General features: G+C 45.9%; 1 protein-coding gene across 3 annotated transcripts in view; it reads right to left on the bottom strand.

The window, feature by feature from the left end:
- The window catches only part of KCNQ3 (potassium voltage-gated channel subfamily Q member 3), a 152,239-nt gene extending 131,414 nt beyond the window's left edge, over nt 1-20,825 (bottom strand). The window contains exon 1 of one of the 3 annotated variants that reach the window (XM_053395276.1): nt 19,769-20,825. In XM_053395276.1, the coding sequence (XP_053251251.1) occupies nt 19,769-20,145 (377 nt within the window). In that variant the 5' untranslated portion in view covers nt 20,146-20,825. The remainder of the gene's footprint in view (nt 1-19,768) is intronic. The other 2 variants (XM_053395279.1, XM_053395278.1) reach the window with 2 other exon arrangements.
- Nucleotides 20,826-21,864: the final 1,039 nt, after the last annotated feature.

Raw genomic sequence — 21,864 nt, 5'->3', positions numbered from 1 at the left:
GGGCAATGACCGGATGAGAGCGACCCAAATGAGGAGTCTGCGAGCAAGGACTGCTAGATTTTGGGTTCATGTTTACTAGCTCTGCTTCAGAGAAAGTGGTGATGTAACAACCAATATCTGTTTCCATGGGAATTGGGAATAAAGCCCAAAGTTGATACTGATCAAGTTTAGCAGTGCTTAATTCCACAAGTCTAATGTCTCTGAGAGATGATGGTGCAATCCCTAACCTATTGCCAGTGCTCAAGATCTACCTCTTATTTTGTTTTGATGGTAAAAATAGCAACTTTTAATGGCGTGTTGATTCATATGCAAGCTCCATCAGCAATGTGCATGTGTGCATTGGAACACACTTGAAGGCTCTGAGTGGATCAGAGTGATCAATCAAAAGATCGCCAATCCCCTGTCACACTCATTGCAACACAGAGCCTGAAAATCAGGAGGTTTTGGAGTGTCGACCTTAAGCCAGCACTGGTTGCTAGATCTAGCCGCTCACAGAGTTTCCACTGGGGGGTGCAAAATGTCCCCACGCTGTACCGTTTGAGAAAGGATAACCTTGAAAACAGCAGCACTAAGCAGGGGGAGACAGCACCACAAAAAAAAAAGCAAATATCATTATTCAGCAAAAACTGCAGCAGTTCATAATGCAATATGACAGCGAAAGAGGGAACTGGGGATTTAATAAGCAAAGGTGTTCTATTACATCCCGGAGTTCTGGAAGAATGCAGCGCTGCATTTATTCCGGATGCCTCTATCAGAAGATTGCTTGAAGGAATGGCTCAAACGTTACAGATTTGCCCATGTGCTATGGGGAAAGGGCCTCCTAGTGGTGGTGCAATGAACTGCAGGGGGAGCCTTCTTGGTGGTGGCTCCCCGCCTATGGAACTCCCTCCCCTCTGAGCAAAATCTGACTTTGACAAGCTTTCAGCACCACTTGAAAAAAAACACTCATTCTGTTGTGAGTTCCTGCTTTACTGGTTAAGAAGTGTGGGGAAAGCATGCTTGCGATCTGATTTAGGGGTTGTTTTAAAATTGCCATGTATCCCACTAGGTGAAAGAGTGGGTAGCAAAATAAATAAATAAATTTTTATTATTATTATTATTTTGGGAGAAAAGCAATGACAAACCTAGACAGCATCTTAAAAAGCAGAGACATCACCTTGCCAACAAAGGTCTGTATAGTTAAAGCTATGGTTTTCCCAGTAGTGATGTATGGAAGTGAGAACTGGACCATAAAGAAGGCTGATTGCTGAAGAATTGATGCTTTTGAATTCTGGTGCTGGAGGAGGCTCTTGAGAGTCCCATGGACTGCAAGAAGATCAAACCTCTCCATTCTGAAGGAAATCAGCCCTGAGTGCTCACTGGAAGGACAGATCGTGAAGCTGAGGCTCCAATACTTTGGCCAACTCATGAGAAGAGAAGACTCCCTGGAAAAGACCCTGATGTTGGGAAAGATGGAGGGCACAAGGAGAAGGGGACGACAGAGGACGAGATGGTTGGACAGTGTTCTCAAAGCTACCAGCATGAGTTTGACCAAACTGCGGGAGGCATTGGAAGACAGAAGTGCCTGGCGTGCTCTGGTCCATGGGGTCACGAAGAGTCGGACACGACTAAACGACTAAACAATAACAACTATTATTATTATTATTATTATTATTATTATTATTATTAAAGAGTCTCATGCTCTACTGACTGAGATATTGTCCTAGGTTTTATTAAGGCGACTCCTTGCCGATGTCATACATCTGTGTCCCTATGGGGAGGGGACAAAGACAGGGTTGCCAACTCCTACCCCAATAGTAAAGAATAAGTCAAAAGGGGAAGGGGAGGAGAGAGATTTAAAACACGCCAGCCCAATCAGTCTGACTTCCAGACCAAGCAGTCAGTCTGCAAACATATTGATAGCAAAACTGTGATAAAGTAGAAGTCAGCACAGATTTGGCAAGAATAAATCCTGCCAGACTAGTCTTATCTCTTTCTTTGATCAGGTTACTCACTTTGTGGATTGTAAGAATGCTGCGGGTGGAATTTATTTTGATTTCAGCAAAGCTTTTAACAAAATCCCCTGTGATATTTCAGCGAAGTGGCTAAAGGCAGGCTAGGTGATAAAACTGCAAGGTGGATAGCAGCTAGGGGAAAGGGCTGTAGGTTCAAGAGAGCACCTGCTCTGCATGCAAAAAAAGTCCCCAAATTTAGCCCTCAGCATCGCCTGGTAGGGCCGGGAATGATGCTTCTCGTCAGTGCAGACAAAAATGGACTGAAGTTACACAGCAGATTCCTATATTACTAATTCACAGCTGTTTGGAGCCACACTCAAAGAGTGCCATTCCCTTTGTAATGTAAGGGTTAACGGTTTTAAAGTCTAGCCAAGGGGTGTGTGTGGAAATGTTGCTTAGCAACCAGGCAGAGCAGCATGAGCTCCACTGAGGTAGCACATCTCTGATTGGCTGTTCAGTTCTGAGGGAGTTTTCTTCTGTATATTTGGTTGAATGTCTCTGTGTGATGTACAAGGCCCACAAAGAAAAGACCAAATCTCCCTGCTTATTTCTCTTCAAAGTATACACTGCTTGGTTCAGTCTCCTCAGTTAAGTGTTATCAAGATTTTTCTCTCTGGGCTCCAGCTGCATTAGTTAAGTGACTTTGCTAATGCTTCTGAACTGAAGAGGATCATAATATAAGGATTGCAGCCTTACATGGGAGTAAGTCATTGGGGCAAAATAGAGCTTACTTTTGAGCATGCATGCACAGGAGTCTAACTGTGCAATCTTATAATATTCATTAACACTCAAAAGTTAAGTCCCGCTGACTTAAATGAAGCTTAGCCCCAGGTATAAGTAGGAATAGGATTGTAGCCATTAATGGTTTGGGGAGCAGAAGAGGCTGAATTAAATTTAATATGTTGCTTTATAGGCAAAACTCTTCTTCTTCTTCTTCTTCTTCTTTTAAGCTCAGCTGATCCCTGAAGTCAGTGCTTTACAGTCTTATTCCAAAGTTCTTGGGCGTCTTATCTTTTTCCCAGGCACGAGCCGATCAGTCTCGCACAGATAGCTCCAAAATGAAATTGGAGGTGACACATATTTAATGGTTCTTCGCCCATTTTCTTTTCAAAGTTATTAATAGTTGAGGTTCTCCCTTTTAATTTTCTTCCACGCCAGAAGCAATTTTGAGGCAAGCTATGCCCGTGGCTTTGTTAAAAATGTGCAGTATCAAAGTACAATGGCAATAATAATAAAAATGTACGAATTGCCTTTCTGGGGTCATATCTAAAGGTCCCCATAAACCCAGCCCTCTGTTCCAAAGGGGGTGAAGTCAGATGCCTGTAAGAAAGGAATCACAGTGGTGGAAAAAGACCTTCCTTTTACTCAGCACTGAATACTTCATTTCATCAATATCAGAGCAACGCCACAATGAGAGACTTATTGCCTGTGAATTTTCCTAATCCAACTTTCTCTAACAATGTCATCAGGAGTTGCTAGGCCATAATTTGACGCCCTATCGCCACATTTCTAGTTATTAATTTATCAATTTAAAATATTTATAGCCCAGCTTTTCCATTTAAAAAAAGGGGGGGTCAGGGCAGCTTACAAAAAATAAATAAATCACACAGTCCCACCCTTAGAATGTCCCTTTTGGGGGACTTACACCAGCCTCAGCTCAAACAATTGTACCCTGGCTGAGAAAGGATAGGCAAGTATGGCGATCACACAGGGTCCTCGGACGTTTAACAGTGTATTGATCCCTGTGCCACCACTGTGCTCGCTTAACGACAGGCTGTTTTGCACTGTTTTGACATTTGTTTTACATTGAAATGAACGCAAGTTATGTAAATTACGTAACTTATTTTAATTAGTGGACTTAGTATAAGGTGGAAACCAAGAAACAATGCAGGTTGTGATTAATGGAGGTCAGAATGGAAATCGCTTCCTTTCAACATTGCTCCCTCCAGATGACCTTTTGTTGAGCATTTGTCCTGATTTGCTTTCTCACACAGAGGTCTGGTTTTTACTAAGCATCTATTCTGATTTGTTATATATGACAATCAGCATTCATCCTGATTTGTGTGATGGGTGTGTACATGTCTTCCCATCAATGATTCAGGACCAAGGTGATCAAGGGTCTGGAAACCAAGCCTTACGAGGAACAATTGAGGGAGCTGAGTATGTTCAGCCTGGAAGAGAAGAAACGGAGAGGGAGCTATGAAAGCCTCTGTGGCGCTCACTCGGGGTCCCCGGACGTTTAACAGTCTATTGATCCCTGTGCCACCACTGCGCTCACTTCCCCGCTGCCACCAACCCGTTACTCTCAGGTAAAACACTGAGTCCAGACAATTGTTAAAAGTGAACCAAATAAACAAGTTTATTTTATAAGCATTAACAAGTTTATGGTTTCTCAGATAATATTCCTGTCAGTTTCTTAACTTTAGTTTCTTTACCGGCCTATACCTTCCTAATACCTTCTGACTGATTATATCAACTGTTTGACTGACCCTCTGAACAGATTCTCTTGCTCTCTCACATCAGACTAGCCCAACTCACAGACTTATCCTCTCTGTCTCTTCTAACTCCAGACTGTCTTCTCAACCACCCTAACTCTAACTCCTCCCCTTGGGTTCCTAGATAGATAGATAGATAGATAGATAGATAGATAGATAGATAGATAATACTTTATTCGGCTATAAGCCCACAAGGTAAAACCAATCAATAAATAAAATAGCATTTTACATTCTAAAATATCAACTAAAATATTTCAACGCATAATCTCCTTCACGTTACATACAATCTCTAGATGTACCATATTGTGGCCTTGAATATAAAGATGGTGGATAGAGTTTACTAGATTTTTAATAGTCATGCAGCATTCCATGAAGTCTTTTATATGAAAGAACTGAATTCAGGAATCTGGCAACCTGTAATGTTCTATAAGAGTCAATGTCCTGGAGAAGATAGGCTAGATGTAATTCAGGTGGTTTAGCAACAGTTTCCAAAATGATTGAACTCAGAATCCTTGATCGGGGAACAATATATAAAGGACAATTAAACAAGATATGATAAAGGGATTCTATTGATTTGTTGTCACATGCGCATAAAACAGAGGTTTTACCGTTAGAAAATCTATTGCTCAACACATTTGAGGGGAACACATTAAATCTGGCTCTAACAAAAGCGAATCTATGCGACGCAACCGATAAGGTAGACAGATATCGAGGTATCTGGGACATAAATGTAATGCCCTGATTTATTGGGGAACATGTACCTCCACCTGTAGTAAGATTTTGTTGCAAATCAACCTCCTCCAATCTTTGTTTGATGACCTTTTTTGCTGTAATTAGATCTAAATTTAGTATATTGGAAGGCGAGATTCCATAAGACAACAGTTTGGAATGGATTTTTGTTGCCCATGGGCTGGTAAATTCATCTCTCCAAAGGCACTGAATAAGATGGTAATTGGGCAATTTATGCCAAAGGGACAGCCAGTAATTAAAGGCATGTCTCCACATCAGGATCTCTAAGGAGGGGGTCTTAAGTTCTAAGCGAATAGCCGAGTTGCTTACACAGGAGTGTAGTTTCAAAAGGCGTCTGAAAAAAAGATTTTGCAATGTCACCAGAGGCATGAGGTTTACAAAAGCGCCCCATAAAGGGACCGCATAGGCCATAGTTGCAACCACTTTTGCACTATAAACTTTTAAGGCAGATGGAACATGCATAGCCCCCTCTGTAAAGAAAAAGCGTAATAGAGCGTAGATAAGGGCTTTGCCCTTATTTTGTAAGTATGTGATATGCGCTTTCCATCCCATATTATGCTGGAAGTAAATTCCTAGATATTGAAATTTGTAGACTTGTTCAATTGGCTTCCCCTCGAGTTCCCACCTATACAATTTATGACTCCTGGAAAAAATTAGGACTTTAGATTTGGAATGGTTAATAGTAAGTAAATTTGTTTGGCAATATAACGCGAAGATCTTAAAGGCCCTCCTCAAACCGATTCTTGAATATGAGAGGATCACCGCATCGTCAGCGTACAATAGTAAGGGGCAGCGATAGTCTGCAAGCCTGGGTGCGTGAATGGTGGTTTGGGCCTCAACTAGGGGAGTTCTCATGTCACTAATATAGAGGTTAAAGAGATAGGGGGCAAGGATGCACCCTTGTCGTACCCCCTTATTTATTGGTACAGAGTTTGTGAGATCACCCTCAGGTGTTAACCTCACCCTAGCGGCCATCCCTTCATGTAATTTGATCATAAGCCACAACAGCCTTTTATCTATGCCCCACTTTGCCAATTTTTCCCATAGCAGCTCTCTAGAGATACTGTCAAAAGCCGCCTTCAGGTCTATAAAAGCGGCACATAGAAGACCATGAGTGGGGGAAGAATACTTCCGCGTCTTGGGTTCCCATTGGTTAGTCATTTTACAATTAGTTAACCCTTTCCTTATGAACCCAGTATGATGTCACACACCTAGGAGGGCAAACGCCACAGCAAGTTCTGCCGGCTTATTTTCAACTGAGCCAGGGTTGGAGAGTTAACCCTGGCTGAGTCATTCTTCAGGGAGCAGATCCTTCCCCAGGGTCCGGAAGGTCAGACTCCAAGGAAGGGAATATATACTAATAAATCTGTATTCGATGGATGAAAATATGATGTTTGACATGATTGAGACTCCTGGACTCGGGGACAGAGAATTATAAAGCGTCAAAATCGAGATGTGGAAAATACGGAAACAAGAAGAAGCGGCAGAACTGAGATGGGCAGATATGCTTCAGAGATCCAGACTGTGGGGAGCTCCCAAAAATTAATAATTATAATTTGGTCTTTTTATTTTAATTGGAGTATTATGATTGGATATATTAATTGGATTTTTTATTGGAAAATCAAAAAAAATGATTTTTTTAAAAAGACTCCAAGGAAGATATGGGCATGTGCATTTTAAGTTAAAATTAAGGCGATGTGCAGTGCGCAGCTTGACATGCTGCACACTGCAGATGCCGAAGGTCACGCCAAGCTGCAATAAAGGTAAAGGGACCCCTGACCATTAAGTCCAGTCGTGGACAGCTCTGGGGTTGCGGCACTCATCTTGCTTTATTCGCCGAAGGAGCCGGCATACAGCTTCCAGGTCATGTGGCCAGCATGACTAAGCCGCTTCTGGCGAACCAGACCAGCGCACGGAAACACCGTTTACCTTCCCGCCGGAGCAGTACCTATTTATCTACTTGCACTTTGACGTGCTTTCGAACTGCTAGGTTGGCAGGAGCAGGGACCGAACAATGGAAGCTCACCCCGTTGCGGGGATTCGAACTGCCGACCTTCTGATTGGCAAGTCCTAGGCTCTGTGGTTTAACCCACAGCACCACCCGCGTCCCTCCAAACTGCAATAGTACACTAGTAAACACTTTATAGTGCACTAGTAAACACTTTATTTTTTCCAAGTGTATTTTTAAGCAAGAGGAAACAATCCCTCCTGGCTTTTAAATCAACCAGAAGACAGGCAGTTGCAAGGTAAATTAATGTGGCATACAACAGACACGGTAGCAGGAAAACAAAAAACCTGCCATGCACTCTGGACTTAGCCACCACTCCATTTACCCTGCTGATTTCCCCAGGAAAACGCATGGTTTGGCACTGAATCGGGACAAACAGCAATTGACTTTTCCACGGATCACTGTTTGTTCCGATGGAGTGCTAAAGAGGGGGCTTTCCAGTGGCAAATGGCAGGACAAAGGCAGACCTGCTCAGACCTACGCCTAGAAACATGGGACAAGCAGAAAATCTCTTGGATCCAGGCATTCCAGGCCCAGGAGAAGCAGAAATGTGGATGAGCCCAGAGTCAGGCCATGGACCCATTTAGCTTCATATTGTCTACACAGACAGGCAGCAGCTCTCTAAAATTTCACACAGCAGACATTCCCAGTCCTTCTTGAAGATACCAAGTATTGAACCTGGGATTTTCTGCCTCCAAAGCTCCAGCACTGACCTACAACCCTCGCCCAAATTACTCGAAGATAATAAGGTAGGGCAGCCTTTGATATGAGAACAGGAGTTTTGCAAGGTTTCCCCCTGGGACCCACGTACCTACGGGACCGCCTCTCCTGGTATGCCTCGCGGAGGACCTTAAGGTCCACAAATGACAACATTTTCAAGGTCCCAGGTCACAAGGTGGTTAGATTGGTCTCAACTAGGGCCAGGGCCTTTGCAGTACTGGCCCTGACTTGGTGGAACGCTCCATCACAAGAGACTAGGGCCCTGCAGGACTTGACATCTTTCCGCAGGGCCTGCAGGACAGAGCTGTTCCACCTGGCCTTTGGTTTGGACTCAGTCTGACCCTTATGTTTCCCTCCCCTTATGGTTTTGATCTATGGGCTACTTTTAAAATGAGGCTGCATTTTAAATTGCATTTTAACCTGTATTTTAAATTGGGTGTTTTTTTCCTATTATGATTTTACTGTAATTTTACTGTTGTTAGCCGCCCTGAGCCCGGCTCTGGCCAGGGAGGGCAGGGTATAAATAAATTTTATTATTATTATTATTATTATTTGCAAAATGTTGGCCATCAGGTAAATATTTTTCCTGCAGAAAACAGCAAGGCCTCAGGAACCCACACGGTTTACACACAAGCACACACTGGGGTCCTAGATTGTGTTATCCTTGCAGATAATGCATGATTTCTCTCTCACACATAAACAACCACACAGAGAGAGAAGGGGGATACTCTGGCTATTGCTCCAACTTGCAGCAAAGATTTAATAGCAGAAAGTTTGTGGTTGAGATCCCAAATTGCTGAGGCTTCATTACTCTTACACAGCACACTGCCGAATATTTATTAGCGCAACATGAAGTATTAGCATCAATAATTAAAACCAAACTAAATAAACCAAGCAGAAAGGGCCTTTGCTAATGCAGCAACAATGCGCAAGGCAAAGCGACGACCAGGCTGGAAGCATGGGCAGAGTTCCACCAGGGCTGCAGCAAGGCACATCTTCAACCCAGGTTAGCACAGAAGCCCACAGGGAACCGACCTCAGCAGGATCTCTCAGATTTCACTAGGCAGTTTCCGTATGCTTTCAAACTCATCTTCAGAGACTTTGACGGCTAGGAACTTGCCATTTTCAAAACAACAACAACAACCTGGAAACAGTTACAGATAGGTAGCCGTGTTGGTCTGCCATAGTCAAAACAAAAAAATTTTTTCCTTCCAGTAGCACCTTAAAGACCAACTAAGTTAGTTCTTGGTATGAGCTTTCGTGTGCATGCACGAAATATCTGAAGAAGTATCTGAAGTATCTGAAGTATCTGAAGAAGTGTGCATGCACACGAAAGCTCATACCAAGAACTAACTTAGTTGGTCTTTAAGGTGGAAGGAAAAAAATTTTTTGTTTTAACCTGGAAACAGATTTTTTTCGGGGCGGCAAATCTCGTGTCACGTTCTGCACTTGTGCAACGGGACTGCAGAAAAGATAGAGATACATTTGCCTTTTCCAAAGGCGTCAGGGCTGGCTGGGAAGACGAGAAATGGAGAAACAACCACGTCTCTTAATTGTCTGTTGCATGGATGAGTCACCTTTGCCGTTCAAAACCGGCTCTTATTTTTATTCATTCCGCTTTGGCTTCTACAGGCCGGTTCCTTTTCCTTCTCCCATCCGAGTGCCTGATCCTTTCGACCTCAAGCAGCAGAGATCCCGCTTTCCTCCTTTTTGAGGCCAGATCAAGCGAAACAGCCAGTTGCAACACACCCCTGGTTAACCCACCGCTGGCTTGTTATGACAAGATGCCAAAGTGATGTGTTATCTCCGAGTGTAAAACAGAAGAGCGAAAAGGAGCCATGCCTCCAAAAGCACCGTGGAATATGAACATCATTTCAGATGGGGAGAGCAGGAAGCTGCCAATAACCCTGTACCAATAACTATCGCACCCACCTGTGCACAGGAATGGCTTGTGGGCAGAGACATCCCTGCTCAGGACCAGTGTTAGAAATTAGCCAGGAGTCAGGCGCAATTTGCGTCTGACTTGGGTCCATTTGCAACCACCTGGAGATCTCTGGATGCCAGGTTGCCGACTGGGGAAAGCAAAATGTCGCTTAGAAATATTTCCCTTGGTGTTTGGATTTGTTTTATACTGGATTCTTATACAGTGGTACCTCGGGTTACATACGCTTCAGGTTACATGCCCTTCAGGTTACAGACTCCGCTAACCCAGAAATAGTGCTTCAGGTTAAGAACTTTGCTTCAGGATGAGAACAGAAATCGGGCTCCGGCGGCACGACAGCAGCGGGAGGCCCCATTAGCTAAAGTGGTGCTTCAGGTTAAGAACAGTTTCAGCTTAAGAACGGACCTCCAGAACGAATTAAGTTCTTAACCCGAGGTACCACTGTACTCAGTTATTGTCTGGTTGCATACAGGCCATTTGAAATCTCCAACCATTGTGGAAATGGAAGCAAAAAGTTCCCACCAAAGAAGAACAGATAAATAAGGTAATGGACTATGCGAAACTGTCAAAAATTAACAGCAAAATTAAGCGAATCTAACAATGAGTGTTTTGTAGAAGAATGGATACCCTTTTCGGACTATTTAAAGGAATATTACAGTATGATGAACTTGGGAGCAGAATCTGAGCTATGAACAAAAGAAGCAATTGGATTATAATATTGTGGTTGTGATTTGATAGATAGGCTGTGGCAGAAGGGGAAGAAACAACAATTCCATGAGAAAGAGGGTGAGAAGTCTACAAAAATAAGAGGCAGAGGGTGAAAATGTGTTTTGACTGTACATATTTGAAATGTTGAAACTTAATAAAATATAATTGGGCAAAAAATTTGAAATCTCTTACTGTTTTGAGCAAGATGCTTTTTATGTTTCCCCGCCACCTTCCATAGCCTAAACTGTATAAAGCAGAAGAAAAAATTGCAGGAGAGCAACATCAGAACCCTTATTTCTACAGAGCTGCTACCATTAATAATACATTGACCCCGGCATGTCATTAAAAGGTTTTCAGAGCAAGTCGTAGTATCTCAGCAGAATGGAAAGGGCTCAGTCACATGCTTGGGGCACAGCAAAAGCTCCTTTGCGGAGACCACTGGAGTTGCATATACGCTGCTCTGAGGTTTCCAGGAAAGTAAGGGATATTAAGGTGATGAAGAGCAGGTCCCAAATCTGCTGGCTTTCCTAGAAACTTAGGAAGCTGCCTTATAGCAAGTCAGATCCACTAGTCCAACTAGCTTGCCAGGGTTTCAGATAAGGGATGTTCCCAGCCCTACTTGAGCCCGAAACCTTCTGCGTGCAGATCAGATGCTCATCTGCTGAGCTATCGCTCTTCCACATCTGTCTCTCTCCCTCCCCACCTTTTTTGGAGTGCAAGACAGAAAAGTCTTCCTGCATGCACCGCAATGTTTGGGATTCATGGTCGCAAGATTTGGCGATAGGCACCCAGGGGCCAACCTGCTGATGGCAATTAATAATCTGCAATGTTTGCACAGTGCTTTTAAGCGTTCAAAGAGTTTCACATGATCCCTACAGCCTGGATAGCTCAGTTGGTTAGAGCGTGGTACTGATAATGCCAAGGTTGCAGGTTCAATCCCCATATGGGACAGCCGTATATTCCTGCATTGCAGGGGGTGGACTAGATGATACTAAGGGGTCCCTTCAAACTCAATGAATCGATGATATCAGAACAAGCCTATAAGGCAAGTCAGTCTTACTGCTCCTTCACATAGTGCAGATGGAGAGACTGGGACAGAAGGCGAGAACCTTGCCTAAAGCTACATAGTGAGTTTGTGGCAGGGGCAGGATTCGAACTGGGAGCTCCCTGACTCACAGCTCAGTCTCTTAGCCAACAAGCCACACAGACAAAGATACTTTACTTAGTGAAGTTCTGTCTGACTCCTTCCCTTCCCCAGGGCTACAACTGTTTTGCACAAGGATACAGCAACTCGGGCTTTCAGAGGATCTCCTGGGCGCTGTGGCTTTCCCAGTCGTCAAGATCACGTTAAAAACTAGGCTGTGGGACATAGATCGCCAGGAACTAATCTCAGCTGTGGAAAAAACATGTTCCCCTCTTTATTTTCGACTCTCTTGGGCACAGGAATTTAATCTTAATTATTTACCATTTTTGTTTAACCCGCAAGAAAGAAGGGCATTTTTTGCTGGCTAGGTTCAATTCTAATCCTTCTAACCTCCTTTGAGGTAGGTTTGCGAGTTTGGCAGAAGGAGATAGGATCTGCCCATGCGATGCCCACCTGGTGGAAACTCTAGCTCACATGGCCCTTAAATGTAAAATGTATGATGATCTCTGCCAAAAATTTCTAGACCATTTATGTATTCCAACATGGAGACCAGAGACAGAGGTTATGCACTTCTTATTACAGGGGAGAGACCAGGAGCTCACCAAGACAGTAGCTAAGTTCCTCAATTTGATTTGTTGTCGCCGAAGTATGCTACAGGATCCTGCCCTTGCTGGAAACCCACAGAGATGAGGCAGATTACTCACCTCTTTTGCCCTTTGGCGGGTGACTGTACCATTGGGGTGGCGACGAGATCGCACTGGCCTATCTATTCTGAATGTATTCTGAATGTTCTTATGGGATGCCAATAAAGGTTACTTGACTTGAACAAACCACACCAGCTCTCCATTGAGAGCTGCTAGTTAAGAAGGACAACCCATGTTCAGAGGCAAGGTAACTCTGAATAGGAGGAAGCTGCTTTATCCAGAGTCAGATCATTGGACCATTTAGTGCAGTACTGTTTCCACAGACTAGCACCAGCTCTCTGGGATTTCAGGCATGGGTCTCTCGCATCGTCTGAGGTCTAACGGGGAGGGCTGTGGATTTCATGCCCTGCTTTGTAGGCATTGGGCTCTTAGAAACACCAAGGCTCTGTTGCTCCAAAGGGTAAGGCTAGAGAAGCAATGGATGGAAACTGCAAGTAATGAGGTCTTGGCTAAACATTAGCCAAACCCTCCGAAGAACGGTTGGACAGAGGCACAGAAACAGCCTCAGAAAGTGGCAGGGCTCTGCTGCTGGAGGTATTTAGGGCTCTGCTGCTGGAGATATTTAAGCAGAGCAACTTGCATTGTGGATCCTGCATTAAGCATGGGGTTGGTCTAGGGACACAGGTGGTGCTTTGGGTTAAACCACAGAGCCTTGGACTTGCCGATCAGAAGGTCGGCGGTTCGAATCCCCGTGACGGGGTGAGCTCCCATTGCTTGGTCCCTCCTCCTGCCAACCTAGCAGTTCGAAAGCACGTCAAAGTGCAAGTAGATAAATAAGAACTGCTCCAGTGGAAAGGTAAATGGCGTTTCCGTGCACTGCTCTGGTTCGCCAGAAGCGGCTTTGTCATGCTGGCCACATGACCCGGAAGCTGTACGCTGGCTCCCTTGGCCAATAAAGCAAGATGAGTGCCGCAACCCCAGAGTCAGCCACGACTGGACTTAATGGTCACGGGTCCTTTTACCTTTACCTGGTCTAGATGACTTATTGGGGTCTCTTAGAACTCCATACATTATACAGTCCTGTGGCTAGATGGACTGATCCAGCAATGCAGTTCTTAACATTTTCTTCTACTTTTTTTTAATATTTCAAATTATTCTTTTCCACTATCTGGCACTACTGTCCACAAGTGTGCAATATAAAACATAAAAGGAATACTATCTATCTATCATCTATCTATCTATCATCTATCTATCTATCTATCTATCTATCTATCTATCTATCTATCTATCTATATCTATCATCTATCATCTATCATCTATGTAAAACTAAGTCCTACTGAGAGCAGACCCGCTAAAATCAACAGAAGTAACTCATGCCCATTAATTCCAGTGGGTTTACTCTGAGATACAGCTCACAGAACATGTTAAAGATTAAAAAGCATTTACGTAAAATGGGTTTTAAAAGATTCCATTAAACATAAAACTTGCGTATCCCCAGCCACGAAGTGTTGCCAAAATAAGGAAGTGCATCATTGCCTCCAGTAATAAATATTCAAGCTGAGACATAGACAAATGGCAAGAGAATTTTAGCCGTGGTGAGTATGAAGTAAGTATTAGCAAAATATAACACACTAAGTATTCCTGGGGAAAAGGGATAGCATAGTGGGTCCTACATGCAAGACAGAACTGCAAGCGGTTTCTTTATTCCAAGGCTACACATCGGTTGCATGAATCTATTTTTAAAAACTTTTCATCGACTAACTAAAGACGCTGATTAATCAGGCAGCCGAACTTTCTGTAGACTGTAAGCACTCAAAAACTGCAGATGCGAAGCACCACCCTATTAGTTTTTATAACTTTTTTATCCCAAATGAATGGTGGCAAAGAACAAAACTACTGCAAAACACACACACACACACACACACAAGAACATTTAACAATAGTCACATATCCTCATGGCTAATAATTTCAAGATTACCCGGAACAGCCCCTTTCAGCCACCAAACGCCTAGGGAAAAGAGAAATGGGGGGGTTTTTTAGATCCCTTCCAAATGTTAATAATGAGGGAGGCTGACACACCTCAACAGGGAGGGCATTTCACAAACAGGTAGACACCACTGAGGAGGCCCTGCTTTGGATCAATGAGGGGAGAGACTCCATCCGGCAAGGCCTCCTTCCACCTGCCTTGCTCCACCCTCTAGTCTCTGGTCTTCCTTGGGGGGTCAGTTTTATACAGTCTCTGTCACAAGAGCTTAGAGCAGAATCACAGAATTGTAGAGTTGGAAGAGACCATGAAGATCATGGTCCAGGCTTTCCCAAACTTGGGTCTCCAGTTGTTTTTGCACTACAATTCCCATTATCCCTGACACTGGTCCTGCTAGCTAGGGATGATGGGAGCTGTAGTCCAAAAACAGCTGGAGACCTAAGTTTGGGAAAGTCCTCCCCCTGAAGTGCAGGAATCTTTAGCCCAAGGTGGAGCTCAAACCCACAGCGCTGAGATTAAGTCTCATTCTCTACCGACCAAGCTGCCCCTCAAGAGTACTGTATGCACGATCCCCAGGCAATCTCACATCACTTCACAACCAGAGACATAGGAAGGTCAGGTGGTACCTGGTGAGGAAAATTTCTGGTCAAACCACCCCCCCGCCGCCCCCACACACATTGATTTTTTTAAATTCATTTTTTTGCCTGCAAAAATGGTTTTACGTTATTTCATTTTTTTCTCACAAAGGAATGTGGATTCTGGGCCTCTGATAACAAGTAGGCAACTATGGACAGATCCTTAAATCTACAGGGTAGGTGGTGTTTTGGCTCGTGTTATTTTATTTATATTTATTGCTTATTTATTTAATAAATTTTATTTTTTAAAAAACCTGCAAAGTGGTTTACCAAAACACAAAAAAACACCACAGCAGTAAAATAAAAAAAATTAACAATCCTACATACAAAAGCTAAAATATTAAGATTAAAATTACTTCAACTTCCTAAGCATCTAGGTATGCTTGCCTAAAGAAGAATGCTTTTAGCTGGTGCCCAAAAAGAGTCTAGCAAAGGCACATGCTTTGTTGCAATAGGCGGGGAGTTCCAAAGTGCAGGTGCTGTCACAGGAAACAATGCAGTGCAGATATTATGTGGAACCTGTAGTATCTGAAGATTCAGGCATATGAGTTAATATCTTGACCCTGCTCCACTGAATTGAAATTTCAGCCTTCATGACATAGGAAAACGGCCAAGTAAACAGCTATTTTCATGGAGGAGGGTCAAGTTATTAAGTGATATGCATGAAATTTCTTATATAGCTATATAATCCCTAGTGTGGTAAGATAAGACCTTTGGAGCAGGCATTTTTTTAAAAAAAAAAATATTATGAATCGCCCTAGTAGGGCAGTCGCCTGCAGTTCGAAAGCACCTCCGGGTGCAAGTAGATAAATAGGGACTGCTTACTAGCGGGAAGGTAAACGGCGTTTCTGTGTGCGGCTCTGGCTCGCCAGAGCAGCGATGTCACGCTGGCCACGTGACCCGGAAGTGTCTCCGGACAGCGCTGGCCCCCGGCCTCTTGAGTGAGATGGGCGCACAACCCTAGAGTCTGTCAAGACTGGCCCGTACGGGCAGGGGTACCTTTACCTTTAGTAGGGCAGTAATTGTTCCTTGATAATTTGTCAACCCCCCTCCATGATGGCACCTGGAGCGACCCACCCACCCACCCCCTTTCCTACACCCCTGCTCACAACCCCTGAAGCCCTCTTAAGTTTCATTCATGGGACTGTTATATGCCCCTCTGCAACATTTTCTAGGTTGGGTAAGAGAACCTGCAGCCCTTCAGGTGCTGGTGGAGACCCATCAGCTCCAACCTTCACAGTCAACAGTCAGGAATGATGGGAGTAGCATCTGCAGGGCCACACATTCCCCACCACTGCTCTAGACCAATTGGAACGCCCACACTACAAACAGTGCTATGTATTTCTTGTTGTTGTCGGTCTTAAGATACAACGGAGTGCACCTCTGGGGGGTGAAGCCAAAAGCTGGAGAATCGCAGCACCTGCTGTGGCTGCTGAGACCTTGTAACTCTTGCCTCCCGCATTGTTTTTGCTGCGCTAGCAGCACGGAAGTGACCACTCTGGGGCACAAGCCTGGGCAGGGTATATGGAGGTCCTGGTGTGCCCAGAGGGCAAGACCACCCCTCCCTCGCCCTTGCTGAGGGGGTCCAAAGGAAAGCAGACCAAGACATTCAGCACCAGCTTGGCTGCAGGAGTTGCCGGAAGGAAGTACAGTGGTACCTCGGGTTACATATGCTTCAGGTTACAGACTCCGCTAACCCAGAAATAGTACCTTGGGTTAAGAACTTTGCTTCAGGGTGAGAACAGCAGGAGACCCCATTAGCTAAAGTGGTGCTTCAGGTTAAGAACAGTTTCAGGTTAAGAACGGACCTCCAGAACGAACTAAGTTCTTAACCCGAGGTACCACTGTATGTATACAAGGCGCCATCCAATTGTCTTAAGGACTTCACTTCGGATTTGTGTAGGGTTTTACTTCTTAGCCGTTTCTTCTCCCAGGGATGTCCCACATGACAGCTATAAACCGCTTTTATGGTGTGGCTGTTAATATCATCATCATCATCATCTTCATCACCATCTCACCATGCCTCCAAGGACCTAAGAGTGAGTCTCCTTCCCTTTGTATCCTCACAACACCCCTGTGAGGCAGACTTGACTGTGAGATACCAACTGGTCTAAGATCGACAAGGGTTCTTGGTTACCCACCCAGGATTCGAACCCACACCTTCTCAGCTTTAAGTCCAACACTGCAACCACTGCACTGGCCTGACATCTGTAAAAATACGTGTGGTTTCTCTGCACAGGCCCTGCACTGTTCCATAGCCATTGTTGTTGCTCAGTCATTTAGTCGTGTCCGACTCTTCGTGACTATTCATTGTACTGGTTTTACGCAGGAAAGCCATACTAAATGTACCCATACTGTTATGTACTGAGTTGAATAGGATCCAAAAGGCAGCAGTCTGATTGGTCCTAGAACAATAGGATCCAAAAGGCAGCAGTCTGATTGGTCCTAGAACAATAGGATTCAGAATGCAGCAGTCTGATTGGTCCTAGAACAATGCAGCAGTATGATTGGTTGGCAGGAACTACCCAATCATGCTCCAGATAGAAGTGAATCCACAAGCTGATTGGCTTACAGTAGAATTCCGGAATTAGCCAATCATGTGCAGCCCATTGTGTAAATAATGTATATAAAGCAGATACTTTGAGGGGACATTCATTCATTCCTCCTCACCACTATGAGCTGAATAAAGAGCATGAAATCACTTTGCGACTCTGAGTATATTTCACATCCTAAAAGTGAGATATAGTCGTCATCTTTCCATTTGCCCTTTTCGCATTTTTGGTTTATTTATTTCACAAAAGCCCACAGCACGATAAGCCATGCCATACATTCAAAGAACATCCTTCCCCAAGAATCCTGGGAGCTGTAGTTCGCCTCCTCCCAGAGCTATGATTTCCAGCACCCATAACAAACTACAGTTCCCAGAGTTCTTTGGGAAATCCATGGTGTGGGTGTGGCCCCAGTCACTAAAGATGCCATTCGGCTGCTAGGGGATATTCCAGCTTTTATATTGTGGAATACAGTTGGTGTGTGACCCTTCCATTTCACCCATGCCCTTGGTATAAGTCTGTTTCTTGCAAAGTTCTCCACACTGCAAAACGTTCGAGTTGTTAGTAATGCACAGAAACCTTCTTGATCACTGTCAATGAATTCGATATTTAAATAAAAGTATGGTGGGTTATCAGTTTGCCACGATTCATAATAGAGAACCTCCATGCCCAAGGGAAGTATACCTGCAAACAGCAGGTGCAGACAGTAACCACCTTCACACCCAGTTTGTGGATGTGGTGCAGCTGACCAGCGCTGAAAAGAAAATCCAGTATTAAGTGGAGTCTTGGTCCGATCCGCTAAAGCAGTGTTGTGTCCTTGTTGTTTTAATTTCTCGCTGATCTTGCTTTTCCTTAAAAACAGAAAAAAGCTTATTCATCTCCATATTTAATTGCAGAGGTGCGTTTCAGGGGCATCTCATTTTTAAAAAAACGAATAAGCCTTTTCACAACTCATCTAGAGAAGCGTCTTTGCAGCAGCGTTTTCAATCTACGTGCCTTTTTACAAACTCCCCAGAGAACATCATATCGCCCCCCCCCAAAAAAAGAGCACAAGTGTTGCTCCCGGAGAAACACACACAGGGACCCAAACAACCGCCTGCAATTCTTTTTGTTGACAACAAGTTTCCATGAGGCTGTTGCCTAGACTAGAATGATAAAGCACCACAGCCAGATCATCAAACATTCCTGTTTCTATGGCAAATTCCCCACAACACCTTGAGCGCTTTCGACTTTCAGGAAAACATGTTCTCTTCCATGTGACCAAGATAACATTACGTTATCACAGCCCTCACATCTTCAGGCGTTGCATCTCTCGAGGGCTCAGAGTCCCCCCCCCCTTTTTTTTTTTTTACAGGAAGAAAATAAAGCCATGCTTTCTATCTTTGCAACGAGCTTCCATCATCCAACATCGTGGAAGGTTTTATCTTGCAGGAAAAGAACCCAGCCGATCACCTAGTGCCACAATTTAACTCCGTTATCGAAACGCACCCTAGCTGTTGATAGCGATCAGTCCACCTCAGAAAGCAAATTCTTATCACGCGTTTTCCCCAACAACCCAGAATTCATATGCTTTTTTTCCTATGCCGATAACCCACAACCCGCCATCACCAATCCAGATTTATTTACCAGGGTGTTTTTCTGCCCTTACAAACCACCACGGTTTCTTGCAAAGAGTCCTTTTGGGTAAAAGAGGCACGTGAATGAGAAGCATCTCTGAGCGTTACATGCGTGCCACGAGCCTTCCCAAAGGCTGATTCACACATTACATTCAGCACAAAACGCAAAACACCACCGAGGTGGATTTGCAGACACGTGCATCTTACTGGGAGCCCGGGATCAAGTGCAACTCCCGGCTGGGTTGTCTGCACACCCCTTTGCTGCAGCAAACCCGCGTGTGCTGCCACATAACGTGGGAAACGGCCCTAAAGCTACGCTCTCCGTTCCAGGATCTGGGTCTGCAGCTTGCTAGAACCCAACCAGAAACATGTTGTTGTTGGCATCGTGGCATCGGTCACCAAATGACACCCGCCCTCCTAATATCCATCCCACTGAGGAATGCCAACCCATATGGACATGATTCCTCACCCCTGGTCCCATCCAACCCACCCACCCCCCGAACATTTTATCCTGGCCCATCGCGCAAGCAATCCATCAACCGCGCGCCCAGGTGTCATGGGGTGCCAGCAGCGACTCACACGAAGGCGTGATAGAGCAGCGCCCAGCCCCTCGGCCTCTCCAGGGCGTCGTAGATCAAAGTTTGCATCCGCCTGTATTTCACGTTGTTCCTCTTGACGGGTCGGCTGAGCGGCGTCTTGGCCAGCAGCCCAATCCCTTGCGCGGACCTCTTGCCACCGTCTTCCTTGCCCGCCCCTTCCAGCAGGAGGGTCCCATCTTTGTCTGCCCCGGTGCCCAGAGCCAGAGCGCCCTGCTCCAGGTCCCCAGCGGCCAGCCCCACTTTCTTCTCGTCCCCGACGTGGCCGCCGCTGCCACCACCATCAGCCCCTGGAGGTGGTAGCGGCGGCGATGCTCCTGCTGCTGCCGCCGCCGCCGCCTTCCTGGATTTTAGTCCCATCTTCCTCTCCTCCTCCTCCTTCTTCTGCCCTGGTCCTCAGAGGTGAGCAAGGGGTGCGCAGGAACAGCAGCCGCGGGGAGCCAAAGGCCATGGTCTGCGCCCACCCTCCGATTTTCTGGGGGGGGAGGGAGAGGGGAGGGCTCCCCCCTCCCCAGCAGGGCAGGGCAAGGGAGGAGAGAGGGGGGGAGAGCTGGAGAAGGAAGGAAAGGCAGGGCGAGGGAATCACATCCTCCGTCAGGTCATCGCCTCCCCAGGGGAGATGGGCATCAGCTCCGCGGGCACCGAGGAGGCATCAGCGGCGAGGATGCTCCGGAGGAATGGGAGGAGGAGGAGAAGGAGGAAGAGAGAGGAAGCTGGCAGCGGCAACAACACCTGGTCCAGCCGGGCAGGGGCGAGCAGCTCATCGCAGGGTTTATTTCCCAGCCCGACGCATGAGAGCCCCGGCGCAGCCCCCAGACCCTCCTCGCGCGCTCCAGCCTCCGATGCCAGCCAGGGAGCGAGTTTTCTCTCTCCTCTCTCTCTCACTCTCCGCCCAGCCCTGCCCAACCTCACCGTAGGGCGTGGTCCATTGTAGAGATGGGAAGCCAGCAAATCGCAGCAGCGCCTCAACCGGCTCCTCCTTCTCTTCTTTCTCCTCCTCCTCCTCCTCTTCCTCCTGCCCAGTTTGGCGAGCGCCCGGCGCGTAATTGCGCACAGAGCGGCGGCGAGAAAGGAGGCTGGCGCGCGCTCTCCACCCGCCACCTTTTATGATCGTGATTGCCGATGGGTGCAAAAATATAAAATAAAGGGAGAGGTGGGTGGGTGTGAATCCCCCAGAACCAGGCGCGAGGGATTGCCCCTCTCTCCGGTAGAGGCAGTAGCGGCGATCGCGCTGCCAAGCTGGTTGTTTTCGCGGCGCTCTCTTTCCGTTCCAGGCTTGGCTCTGGTAAGAGACGGGAGGAGGAGGAGGCCAGGCTAGGGGGTTGCCGGGACTCCCCGCGGCTTTCGGGCTGGGAGGAGGTGCGGGGAGGCTGCGAGAGGGAGGGGTGCTGGCGTCACACACAGACACACACCTGCACGATCACCTTCTTCCCCTGCCTCGTTCCCAACGCTCCCAAAAAGCCCACAGCTGCAGCTTCTGGATCCCGAAAGGAGCCGCGTTCATCGGTACGATTTTCAGAACGGTCTGTGATGACGCCTGTTTTCCCAGGGCTCGGTCATAGGAGGAGGATTTGCGAGAAAGTGTCCCTAAAACACACGTAGGGGTCCTCTTCTGAATTTGCAAAGAGTGCCCCAAAGCACATGCAGAGTGCCCTCTTTTGAATTTGCAAAGGGACATGCAGAGTGCCCTCCCCTCATTTTTGTGAGGTGCCAGGATGTGAACCTGTTATGATAGAACTGTGAAGTTGGAAGGGACTCTGAGGATCATCTAGTCCAACCCCTCAATGCAGGGATGTGCAGCTGTCCATAGGAGAATCGAACCTGTGACCATGGCGTTACCAGCACCATGCTCTAACTAACCAATTGAGCTAGAATGTAATCATACACAAAAAACCAAAAACATGTTCTTAGACTGAGGTGTATAATCCACCAACTGCCCTTTGTGGTCTATTCACAGCATGATGCAACCCTGTGCACATTTACTTGGGGGAAATTCCAGCTGAGCCCACTGAAAGAAAAAACCTGATTCAGACTAATGGCCCATCTGGGCCAGCAATATTATTATTTTCCTGGGGTAGC

Source organism: Podarcis raffonei, chromosome 7, assembly GCF_027172205.1.
Source record: "Podarcis raffonei isolate rPodRaf1 chromosome 7, rPodRaf1.pri, whole genome shotgun sequence".
Classification (NCBI taxonomy): Eukaryota; Metazoa; Chordata; class Lepidosauria; order Squamata; family Lacertidae; genus Podarcis; species Podarcis raffonei.
This window is presented reverse-complemented; position numbering and strand designations above follow the sequence as displayed.